This window comes from Leopardus geoffroyi, chromosome D2, assembly GCF_018350155.1.
Source record: "Leopardus geoffroyi isolate Oge1 chromosome D2, O.geoffroyi_Oge1_pat1.0, whole genome shotgun sequence".
Taxonomy (NCBI): Eukaryota; Metazoa; Chordata; class Mammalia; order Carnivora; family Felidae; genus Leopardus; species Leopardus geoffroyi.
This window is the reverse complement of record NC_059334.1, coordinates 55,605,291-55,617,923: the sequence shown is the minus strand read 5'-3', so window position 1 is coordinate 55,617,923 and position 12,633 is coordinate 55,605,291. Positions and strand designations below refer to the sequence as shown.

The 12,633-nt window shown below is 40.5% G+C and overlaps 1 protein-coding gene and 1 pseudogene across 3 annotated transcripts in view; both read right to left on the bottom strand.

Moving 5' to 3' along the window:
- Nucleotides 1–9,415, bottom strand: part of ENTPD1 (ectonucleoside triphosphate diphosphohydrolase 1) — an 89,775-nt gene extending 80,360 nt beyond the window's left edge. Inside the window, exon 1 of one of the 3 annotated variants that reach the window (XM_045438359.1) lies at nt 9,184–9,415. In XM_045438359.1, the coding sequence (XP_045294315.1) occupies nt 9,184–9,250 (67 nt within the window). In that variant the 5' untranslated portion in view covers nt 9,251–9,415. Of the gene's footprint in view, nt 1–8,676; nt 8,860–9,183 lie in introns of those variants that run through there. The other 2 variants (XM_045438360.1, XM_045438363.1) reach the window with 2 other exon arrangements.
- Nucleotides 5,809–8,668, bottom strand: LOC123576871 (annotated as a pseudogene).
- Nucleotides 9,416–12,633: the final 3,218 nt, after the last annotated feature.

Here is a 12,633-nt window from a genome sequence, read left to right as displayed (position 1 = left end):
TCTAAAGATTAGGAGCTATAATCTTTGCAGCCTACCTCGGTTACTATATTGACCAAAAAAGAAGAAAAAGAAAGTAAATCTATGGGGAAAAGCTCTATTTCTATGAAAAAATCTATTTCTCAACTCACCAAAAGAAAGCAATAAAAAGAAAACATAGGGGCTCCTGGGTGACTCAGTCAGTGAAGCATCTGACTCGATTTCGGCTCAGGTCATGATCTCACGGTTCGTGGGATCGAGCCCCACAATGACAGCAGGCTCCACAATTGTGACAGGCTCCACAATGACAGCAGGATTCTCTCTCTCCCTCTCTCTCTCTCTCTCTCTGCCCCTCCCGTGCACTCTCTCTGTCTCTCCAAATAAATTAATTTAAAAAAATATTTAAAAGAAGACATTAAGCAAAAGATGGTACCAGCAACGTTTTTACATAGCTGAAATTAGAAAATATGAGTACTGCACTATTAATTTCTGTTAACTAACCCTGTTCACTGGAAACAAGGGTTGTTCGGGTCCTATCTACCCTGTCTTTTGAGCACAAAGCCTAAAAAATTATTTTACTGATGACGCATCACTTCAGATGTCTTTTTGTGCATGTGTCTGAGTCTTTATCCACTTAAGCAATACTGTTTCAGTTTTATGGTTCAGTGATTCTGACCCCACCTCTTAAATCCTGCCAAACAGTCCCACATCCTGGCTCTGACCTCCTGGAACCTGCCATGGTTACATGAAACAGAGAGGCCGGGTAATTCTCACTCACAGCCACTGTATACTTAGCCATACGAGGCTCAGCTGCTTCAGATGTCACCTGAGAACTTCCTCTCACCTTCTTGTCTCTTTCCCAACACTGAATTACTCCTTCTCTGCATCTTCTTGACCTTCCCTCCGTACTCCCAACTTTCCATCATGCCCCTACTTTTCTAACAAGCCACAATAAAAATGACTCAGGTCGCATTTCCCCACCAGAACTGAAAATAATGGATATTGACTATCATTTCACATAGGAGAAAATTATGCTTGGGGAGGGGTTACCATATGATTGAAATGACTGGATAGATTTTTAAATACCCACTCTTATGTCTTAAAAACAGAGTATATCTCCTTTATAAGCATTCACAAAAAATTCACTACATGCTTAAGTACAAAGAAACCTCAGAAATTATAAAGCCATATTCTCTATCCATTGTGAAATAAAATGAAATTTTAATTAAAATTAATAGTTTAAGCAAAAATGACAATCACTTGGAACTTAAAAAGTATATATTATTCTGGGTTAAAGAGACCATAAAAATGCAGTATCAAACTATTTTGAAAACCACAGCACCACTGATAAAAGTGTATTGGATCTATTTACAGCTATAAGTCTTTGTACAAAAAAAAAACACTAAGGGAAGACTCAGAAAAACTGTTGTGAATATGGCAGAAAAACTTGAATATCTTTATTTGATGAAGAGCTCACATAAATTAAATTGAAAACATAAAATCCAAATAAGTAATAAAAGGGCAAAGGATATAAACAGTATACAAAAGAAGAAGGACATTATGTCAAAAAATACTGAATTTACTGGTAATTAAAGAAATACTAATTCGGGGTGCCTGGGTGGCTCAGTAGGTTGAGCATCCTACTCTTGATTTTGGCTCAGGTCACAATCTGACAGTTTCATGACTTTGAGCCCGACGTTGGGCTCTGCATTGCCAGTGCAGAGCTTGCTTGGGACTCTCTCTCTCTGCCCCTCCCCTGCTCATGCTCTCTCTGTCTCTCTCAAAATTAATAACAAAATTTAAAAAACACGAATTAAAACAACATAAAAGTAGATAAGATTATTTTTTAAAAAAACACCAAAGCTGTCAGGGATGCAACAAAACAGGAGCTGCTTGTGGAAGCATGAAATGTCCACCCTTACGGAAAGCAACTTGGCAACAGTAATCAAGAACTTTAAAAACTATTTACAAGTTTTAATCTGGTATTTCTACTTCTGGGACTCTATCTATCCTAGCATGCAACCCTACGTATGGAAAAACTTTATGCATAAAGACGTTTATTGGAAATGGTAACAACCTAAATGTTCAATAACAGGAGAATTATTAAATTATAGGACCATAAAAATTATGATAACAGAGCGAGGCTAAGATAGAAATGTTCGTGCTTCACTGCTATGCTAAAATCCAGGCTTTAAAACTGTATGTACAGCCTAACAATCATAATGCCATCTCATAATTTTTCAAGATCCTAGCCAAGAAAATGCAAAAAGAGAAACAACACAGGCATAGTAAAAGGAACTGCAAGGAAATACACCAAGATATTGTCGGGAATGATTGTTTTTCTTTTCTCCCCTAATCTATATTTTCATGTTTTCTTTAACGGGCATGTGCCATATTACTTACACTCTCACGGTCATAAAGAATTGTCCACATCCCTTCTATGAATCAAAAGGAAACACTTCTTTATGAAGGACATGTACTGCCATTGTTCCTGGGTCTCTAAAGTCATGTTGATATTCTAGCACAAACACAACAGGATGGAAGCATGTTACACAAACCCTCCTCTGCCTTCTTTTCTCCAACAGCTTCTTTTTTCCTCATAATTCCCTCAATTTTCCAAACTAAAGAAATTCCACTGGTCCTCTCTGCACCCACTTCCCCCCTTTGCACCTAGAATCATTCCCACGTCACTTCTGCAGAGTGGGTACAATGCCCCAGGCACACTATTCCCAGTCTCAGAGCCCTGAGTTCCTGCTACCCCTACTCCATGGTACTCCAAACATCCAGGAAAGGGTTCTAGAGACAATACTTCTCCAGTACTTCTCAGGTTGGAGGCAGGGAATAAAAGCAGGGAGACTTGGAGCCATGGAGAAAAAGTGGGGAGATATTTAGAAACTCCGACACAGGGCCTTTTTAGTAATAATAGTTTGTGTGCAATAAATTCAGACTTCTTTCTTGTATGGCAAATTAGAGGTTAGCTTCCTGTTCTAGGCCATGTATTGAATAAACGAATAAACCCTTCATTTATTGAAGAAATAAATGGCCCCTGGCTGAATGAACGAACGAACGAATGAATGAATGACATTTCCCATGATCCTGCAATGACATAGGTAATCTGTGACTCAAAGTCTCCTCTGGCAAAGGAAACAAAAACAAAATCAAACTATTGACATTACACCAAAATAAAAAGCTTTTGTACAACAAAGGAAACCATCAAGAAAACAAAAAGGCAACCTACTGAATGGGAGAAGATGTTTGCAAATGACACATCTGACAAGGGGTTAATATTCAAAATATATAAAGAATTTTTTTTTTTTTTTTTTTTAAATTTTTTTTTTCAACGTTTATTTTTGGGACAGAGAGAGAGCATGAACGGGGGAGGGGCAGAGAGAGAGGGAGACGCAGAATCGGAAACAGGCTCCAGGCTCTGAGCCATCAGCCCAGAGCCTGACGCGGGGCTTGAACTCACGGACCGCGAGATCGTGACCTGGCTGAAGTCGGACGCTTAACCGACTGCGCCACCCAGGCGCCCCAATATATAAAGAATTTATACAACTCAACACCAAAACAAACAAACAAACAAACAAACAAACCAAATAATCCAATTGAAAAATGGACAGAAGACATGAATAGACATTTTTTCAAGAAAGACATACAGATTGCCAACAGATACATGAAAAGATGCTCAACATCACTCATCATCAGAGAAATGCAAATCACACCACAATGAGATATCACCTCACACCTGTCAGATTAGCTAAAATCAAAAACATATGAAATAGTAAGTGTTGGTGAGGATGTGGAGAAAAATGAATCCTCATGCACTGTTGGTGGGAATGCAAGCTGGTGCAGCCACTGTGGAAAACAGTATGGAGCTTCCTCAAAAAATAAAAATAGAACTACCATATCATCTAGTAATTCCACTACTGGGTATTTACCCAAGGAAAATGAAAACACTAATTTTAAAAGTATGTGCACCAGGAACACCTGGGTGGCTCACTCAGTTGAGTGTCCAACTCTTGATTTTTTTTTTAATTTTTTTTTTTAACGTTTATTTATTTTTGAGACAGAGAGAGACAGAGCATGAACGGGGGAGGGGCAGAGAGAGAGGGAGACACAGAACTGGAAGCAGGCTCCAGGCTCTGAGCCATCAGCCCAGAGCCTGACGCGGGGCTCGAACTCACGGACTGTGAGATCGTGACCTGAGATGAAGTTGGACGCTTAACCGACTGAGCCACCCAGGCGCCCCCAACTCTTGATTTTGGCTCAGGTCATAATCTTAAGGTTCGTGAGTTTGAGCCCGGCATTGTGCTCCGTGCTGACAGTGCAGAGCCTACTAGGGATTCTCCCTCTCCCTCTCTCTGCCCTTCCCTCTCTCCCTCTGCTTCTCCCTCTCTCTCTCTCAAAAATAAATAAACTTTAAAAAATATATATGCACCCTTATGTTTATTGCAGCATTATTTACAAGAGCCAAGATATGGAAGCAACCCAAGCATCCATCAATAGATGAATGAATAAAGAAGAGATGGTAGGGGCACCTGGCTGGCTCAGTCAGTGGAACACACAACTCTTGATCTCAGGGTTGTGAGTTCAAGACCCATGTTGGGCATGGAGCTTACTTAAAAAAATGAAATAAAGAAAGAAGAGGAATTATATATATTCAATGGAATATTAATCAGCCATAAAAAGAATAAAGACTGAAATCTTGCCATTTGCAACAACATAGATGGATCTAGAGGGTATAATGCTAAGCGAAATAAGTCAGTCAGAGAAAAACAAATACCATAGGATTTCATTCATGTGGATTTTAAGAAACAAAACAAAGAGGGAAAAACAAAAATAGACTCTTAAATTCAGAGAACAAACTGGTAGTTGCCAGAGTGGGGGATGAACTAGGTAAAGGGGATTAAGAGTACATTTATCATCATGAGCACCAAGTAATGTATAGAATTGTTGAATCAATAAAACTAATATAACTAATACAAACTAATATAACACCACATGTTAATTACACTTGAATAAAATAAATGTCCCCTCTTCCTATACTATCTCTGGGCCCTTGGCCAAGAGACTTCCCTCCTCAGCTATGAGATGCAGAAACCGATATCACAGGTTTGTTGTGAAGATTCTATGACACAATGCATATAAAAATTACAGTGCCTGGTACATAGTAATCAATGTTAGCTCTTATTATTAACACTTCACAGAGTCTGGTTTCAGTTAGAGTTGGTTGTATATATGTCTGTCTTCCTTCACTAGACTGTGAGCAAACTGTTTATATCTCACCCATCTGGCATGGGGACTTACAAATGGTAGACACACAATAATATTTGTCAAATTGCTTTGAAGGTATGCCAGGAAGAGGAAAGGGAGGGTGCTGGAAACAAGTTTAACGTACTTTATGATTTTACTCAGGGCCAACCTCTGCAGTGTATGTTTTTCTATTACCAGAACACATTGTCTCGGACTATAAGGTTGCTATTAAATGGGGCTGGGGAGGCACTATTTCTGGAACCAGATGCTCTGTTCAGAGATAGTGAGGTTGTGCTATGAGGCATCTGAAATCTCCAGTTTGGCCCCTGGCTGAATGGGGAGTGGGGGCTAAAGTTCTGCCAGAGCTGGACTGGCCAACCTGGGTACCCTGGCATGGGGCCACATCAGCTCTGATGATCAGCCTCCTAGAAGGGATGCATCTTGTTTCTCGGCGTATTCACTTAGGGGGGTATCTTAATAGAGTGAATAAAAGAGCGGTATGTACCAGCGGGAACTCTACTGAAAACTCATAGGTCCCCTTTTATTTCCCATTTATTTTTTTATTTACTTACTTATTTTGGCAGTACTAGGGTTTATTAAACTGTGCCTTAGTATAGGTACTGGGACTTGCCCATGGTATTCTTGAAGTATCAAAGCTAGGAGGTTCTGCCAATTCTTCTTGAGCAATGACACCAGGAAATTGACAGCTAAGTGGGTGTTGTTCACAAGCTCATCATCTGTCGTCTTCATGTGGCCAACTTCACTTCATCTACTTTGACCACTATGTTCTCATTGTAGGCCAGCAAGGAAGGGAACTTGCCAGGCTTAGTCAGGCCTGGACCCAGGATTTGTGGGATCTGCTTGCTCAGAGATTCTGAAGCAAAAAAGGCATTATACTTCTTGGCCAGCTTCTTGACTAATTTTTTATTCTTGTTGAGTTTCTTCAATGCCTCAATGTCCATGTGGGGAATAACCATAGCCTTGGCCTCATTACAGTGCTGCTGGTCCCCTAAAACACATACAGAGAACGTGGGGCAGGGAGTGGATGTAAGCCTGACATTGCCCAAGAAGAATTTGTCCTTCAGAGGGTCATAGTTCTTCAAGCTGACCTGCAGCTCCACCATCTCCCAAAACTCCTGGTGCTTGGGCTGGCTGGTTCCTGGGTAGGACTTCCCACACCGCCTCATACAGGGTGTCACGGGAGACTTTGTTGCTCATGGTGCCACGCACCACAATAATCAGAAAAGAGTCATAGGGTCCCCTTTTAAACTAGCCTTCTGATTCTTGGATAAACATCAGCTAAAAAAATAATACTTAGTTTACTAAATATTTATTGAGTTCCTATTATGTGCTAAACATTGTACTAGACACTGCCAATCCAAAGGTGAATAAAGAAATTATAATCAGGGTAAGGGGGAGGAAATGCAGAGGACAGCAATGTGGATGAGTATCATGAGCACCAGCTTAGGCGTAAGCAGTGGAGGTGTAGAAACATCCAAGTCAGGGGTTAACCTAAGGCTCAAGGGAAGGAGAAGGCATGAAGTGGCAGTTGGTAACCAAGATAAAGCTTGAAAGAATGATTGCAACAGCTCACATTTACTGAACACATACTCTATACGTCAGATCCTATTCTGAGAATTTTGCATAAATTCCTCAATTAGTCTTTATAATAACGCTATGAGGTAGATATTATTATTCTCTTCATTTTATAGATGAAGAAACCAAGGCACTCAGTTAGTAAATGGTGGAGCTGGGATTCAAATCTAGGCAGTGGGGCTCCAGACTGAAGGGGAAGGAGAAGGCCAGATAGGCCTTCAAGGCAGAAGCAAGTGCCATGTAACAGTCTGAGGGGGCGGAAAGGAACAAGGTCACTTGGGGAACTGAAAGTGGCTGGGGGTGGGGACCGAAGTTCAGAGATGACTGGGCTCACTCTGCAGATTAGAAGGAAAACCAGAGGGAGGGTATTTCTGGTCTGGACTTGGAAAAACTAGCTGTGTGATTACTGTCACATAACCCCTCCTGGTCCCACTCTCTTCCTTTTGTAAAAGGGTAAAACTAACAATACCTGGGCTCTATCATAGAGAAGGGCCATGAGCACCAAATGAGAAAATGTATGTGAATTGATAGCAAAGCACAGATTCCTTCTCAGACTTGAGATTTCATCAGTATCATTTCTCCCAGTAGCTCAAAGCTCTGCAGACTCAGAATCAACCACATCTGGCCGTAGTAGCCAGAGCCTTCAGGAGGTGTAACAGTGAGAGTATAGAAAAAAAGCCTACAGACCCTGAGTCCAACGACCTGTATCTAAATTCACCATTCACTAACGGTGTGATCCCAAGGCAAGCAACACTCTCATTATATCACCACCATGTGGAAAATGGGAATGATAATGATAGCACTCACCTCTTAAGTTGATGTGAGGAATAAATAATACAGGTAATGTGTTTAGAATAGCTCCCGGCGCAGAGTAAAGACTTAGCAAACGTTAATAGCTTTTATCACTATCATTAAGACCCCGTTGACTACTCATCCCATTGCTCTGAATTCTATGTGATAAAAACGTGTGGGGCTATCAGAAATTAGAGATGAAGAAGAAGGTTTGCAACCCTACACAACCACACTGCTGTGGAGACTCTCCCTGACTCCCATGGGCTGGCAAGCAGCTGGCTCTCCATCGTGGCAGAAAATGCCCAAAAGAGGTAAAAGACAGAGAGTGCACACCATCTGTGCAAACTAGGCTGCTGTTACAGTTTTTAGACAAAATCTAAATATAGTCACCCAGATATGCCTTGCTTTTTTAAGATAAAACTGTTCACCCCTCCACCCCTTCACTCCACCCCCACCCAGACACACACCATACATATACACACATCCCAAGAAGCGGTTCGTCTTTTTTAAGACACACTGTGAGGTCCTGTTGTGACAGTCTCTTGCCACATTAACTTCTCTATCTAACTCCTGGCAGAGAACCCTTGGCTAATTTAACAACAGGAAAGCACGCAGGAAATTTGAGAACAAAACAAATCTCCTACACACAGAGCCCAGCATCTTCAAGCAAACTCGCTGAGGTACAGACCCGAAGCAAGATGACTCTGGACTATAAATGAGGCAGCTGCTTCTTAAAACCGCAAAGGGATGGAAGGAGTCATTTGCCGCTAAAACACTAGAGCTGAATGCAAATTGATCATGAATATTCATGAGCCCCTCCAGCTTACTCAAGAGCCACCCTTCACTAAAACCCCGGGGCTTTGCTTCCTAAAAAGTTTCCCAAAGTTCTTTCTCTGCCTCCTCTCTGAAGGAGAGGGTGGGAAAGTTCATTTGGGGATTTATGCCTCTTGCTCTTTCAAGTACTTGCTTTTGGTCTGGGTTTTTGGGGTTTTTTTCCTTCTTTTTTTTTTTTTCTTTGGTTTGTTCTTAAGGATTCAGATCAAATCAATTTGCTCTTACCCTTTCTATCTTCCATAATTGGCAGCTTTTGTTTTCTTCCTCTTTGCTCTTTATTTTTTTCAGCTTCTGCTTGCTGTGGTCGGTCTCAGTGAGAGAGGTACTCAAGGAACCGAGATATAACAGACCCTCGAGCTTGTGGGAGGGGCTAAATTAGCCGGCCCCGTTTCGGAAGGAACCTCAAGCCCTATGTCTCTTTCATTGACTGGAAAGAATAGATTGGCTGAGTCCCGCTGCTCATTTCCCTAAAGCACACGAAGATTTGACCGGGTTGGGGTTGTCATTTTTCGTATTCTTAAAGCTATGTATGTTCAAGTATCTCGCTCTCCCTCTCATTTTGTTACAGAAATCCATTTTTTCTCTCGAGAAATGTTATCTTGGCTGCAAGCAAAAAAGCTATTTACTTATTGCAGTTTTGAAGCCAGATAACTAGAAGCTTGTTACCTGATACCCACTAGAAAAACTAGAAGAACTCAAGAACAGTTCTTCCTGCCCCATAAAGCTGATTACCTCTGGTTGGCTGAAGAGCAATCCCTTTTCCAGGCTCATTAGACCACAAGAGCAACAGTCCTGTCATGGATGGATGCTGTGGCAGGAAAAGTCACTGTGGCAGGAGAAGCCACATTATTGGTGGGAAGGCAGAAGAGGCTGGGAACCGCTATCCAGCTGTACTGATGCAAGTCGTCCACCTTTTCCAAACTTTAACGTCCCACCTCCGAAGTCTTCGCAGCATGAACTGCCACACCCAGGCTTTGCCAAGATGAGTCAAATGCAGATAAGCGGCTGACCAAAACATTTTCAAATTGTGTCTTTATGTTATTTTGAAATCAGGACAAGACCTAATTCTCCCAGAGGAAGGTAAGTACTCAAGGCCCAAGGCTCGCTCCTTGGGCAAATTCTCCCTCCACATGGCTGTCACAAACCTTAGCATTTTAGGTCTGAAAACAGATCACAGACATCTAGTCTAACCAAGGTTAGAGAGGAGGAAAAGTTATGCCATCTGCTCATGTTCACACAAAGAGAGAAAGCAGGGAGGGGTCTCTCTTTTTTGCTACCATGCTCCCCAGCACGTAATAAAGTTGCTCTACAGAGTAGGCTGTCGATAAATGTTTGATAGATGGTTGAATTAATGAATAAATAACAAAGCAGAGAGCAGATAGGATTTTCTGATTCCTACTTCATGCTTTTTCTACGTTGCCTCTCTAGCATGAGAATTTGTGTCTAAATGCAATTATACCATAAGACATTTTTCTTCATATAAACTACTAGTGACCACTATAGAGTTTTACTTCTTTTTCTTTAAAGATTTTATTTAAATTCAAGTTACTTAACATCCAGTATAGTACTGGTTTCAGAAGTAGAATTTAGTGATTCATTACTTACATATAACACCCAGTGCTCATCACAAGTGCCCTCCTTAACACCCATCCCCCATTTAGCCCATCCCCCAACCCACCTCCCCTCCAGCAAACTCAGTTTGTTCTCTATAGTTAAGAGTCTTATGGTTTGCCCCCTTCTCTGTTTTTATCTTGTTTTAATTTTTCCTTCCCTTCCTCCATATTCATCTGTTTTGCTTAAATTCTACATATAAGTGAAATCATGGTATTTATCTTTATCTGGCTGACTTATTTCACTTAGCAAAGTACACTCTAGTTCCATCCATGTTGTTGCAAATGGCAATATTTCATTCCTTTTGATGGCTGGGTAATATTCCATTGTGTATATATATATACCACATCTTCTTTATCCATTCATCAGTTGATGAACATTTGGGCTCTCTCCATAATTTGGCTATTGTTGATAGTGCTGCTATAAACATTGGGGTGCATGGGTCCCTTCAAATCAGTATTTTTGTACCCTTTAGGTAAATACCTAGTAGTGTGATTGTTGGATCATAGTGTAGTTCTATTTTTAACTTTTTGAGGAAACTCCATACTGTTTTCCAAAGTGGCTGCACCAGTTTGCATTCCCACAAACAGTGCTAGAGGGTTCCCCTTATTCTGCATCCTCATCAACATCTGTTGTTTCCTGAGTTGTCCGTTTTAGCCATTCTGACAGGTGTGAGGTGGTACCTCATTGTGGTTTTGATCTATATTTCCCTGATGATGAGTGATGTTGAGCATCTTTTCATGTGTCAGCCATTTATATATCTTCTTTGGAGAAATGTCTTTTCATGTCTTCTGCCCATTTCTTCACTGGATCATTTCTTTTTGGGGTGTTAAGTTTGGTAAGTTCTTTATAGATTTTGGATACTAGCCCCTTATCGGATATGTCATTTGCAAATATCTTCTCTAATTCCGTAGGTTGCCCTTTAGTTTTGTTGATTATTTCCTTCACTGTGCAGAAGCTTTTTATCTTGATGAGGTCCCAATAGTTCATTTTTGCTTTTGTTTTCCTTGCCTCTGGAGATGTGTTTAGTAAAAAGTTGCTACAGCCAAAGTCAAAGAGGTTGCTGCCTGTGTTCTCTAGGATTTTGATGGTTTCCTGTCTCACATTTAGGACTTTCCTCCATTTTGAATGCATTTTATTTTATTATTTTATTTTTTTAAATATGAAATTTATTGTCAAGTTGGCTTCCATACAACACCCAGTGCTCATCCCAACAGGTACCCTCCTCAATGCCCATCACCCACTTTCCCCTCCCTCCCACCGCCCATCAACCCTCAGTTTATTCTCAGTTTTTAAGAGTCTCTTATGGTTTGCCTCCTTCCCTCTCTAACTTTTTTTTCCCCCTTCTCCTCCCCCACAGTCTTCTGTTAAGTTTCTCAGGATCCACATAAGAGTGAAAACATAAGGTATCTCTCTTTCTCTGTATGACTTATTTCACTTAGCATAACACTCTCCAGTTTCATCCACGTTGCTAGAAAAGGCCATATTTCATTCTTTCTCATTGCCAAGTAGTATTCCACTGAATCTGTTTTTGCGTATGGTTAAGAAAGTGGTCCAGTTTCATTCTTCCGCATGTCACTGTCCAGTTTTCCCAACACCATTTGTTAAAGAGACTGTCTTTTTTTCATTGAGTATTTCTTCCTGATTTGTCAAAGACTAGTTGACCATATAGTTGTGGGCCCATTTCTGGGTTCTTTGTTTCATTGACCTACGTGTCTGTTTTTGTGCCAGTACCACACTGTCTTGATGATTACAGCTTTGTAATACAGCTTGAAGTCTGGAATTGTGATGCCTCCCGCTTTGTTTTTCTTTGGTTATTTGGAGTCTTTTCTGGCTCCATACAAATTTTAGAATTGTTTGTTCTATCTCTGTGAAAAATGCTGGTGTTATTTTGATAGGGATTGCATTGAATGTGTAGATTGATTTGGGCAGTGTGAACATTTTAGCAATATTTGTTCTAATTCACGAGCATGGAATGTTTTTCTATTTCTTTGTGCCTTCTTCAGTTTCTTTCATAAGTGTTCTATAGTTTTCAGAGTACAGATCTTTTACCTCTTTGGTTAAGTTTATTCCTAGGTATCTTATGACTTTTGAGGCAATTTTAAATGGGATTGATTCCTTGATTTCTTTTTCTGCTGCTTCATTATTGGTGTATAGAAATACCACAGATTTCTGAACATTGATTTTATATCTTGTGACTTTGCTGAATTCATGTATCAGTTCTGGCAATTTTTTGGTGGAGTCTTTCAGGTTTTCCACATAGAGTATCATGTCATCTGTGAAGAGTGAAAGTTTGGCTTTTTCCTTGCCAATTTGGATGCCTTTTATTTCTTTTTATTGTCTAATTGCTGAGGCTAGGACTTCCAGTACTACGTTGAACAACAGTGATGAGAGTAGGCATTCCTGCTGTGTTCCTGACCTTAGGGGGAAAGCTCTCAGTTTTTCTCCATTGAGGATATTAGCTGTGGGTCTTTTGTATATGACCTTTATGATATTAAAGTCTGTTCCTTCTATCCCTACTTTGCTATATTTATCAAATGCTTTTTCTTCATCTACTGAGAGGATCATATG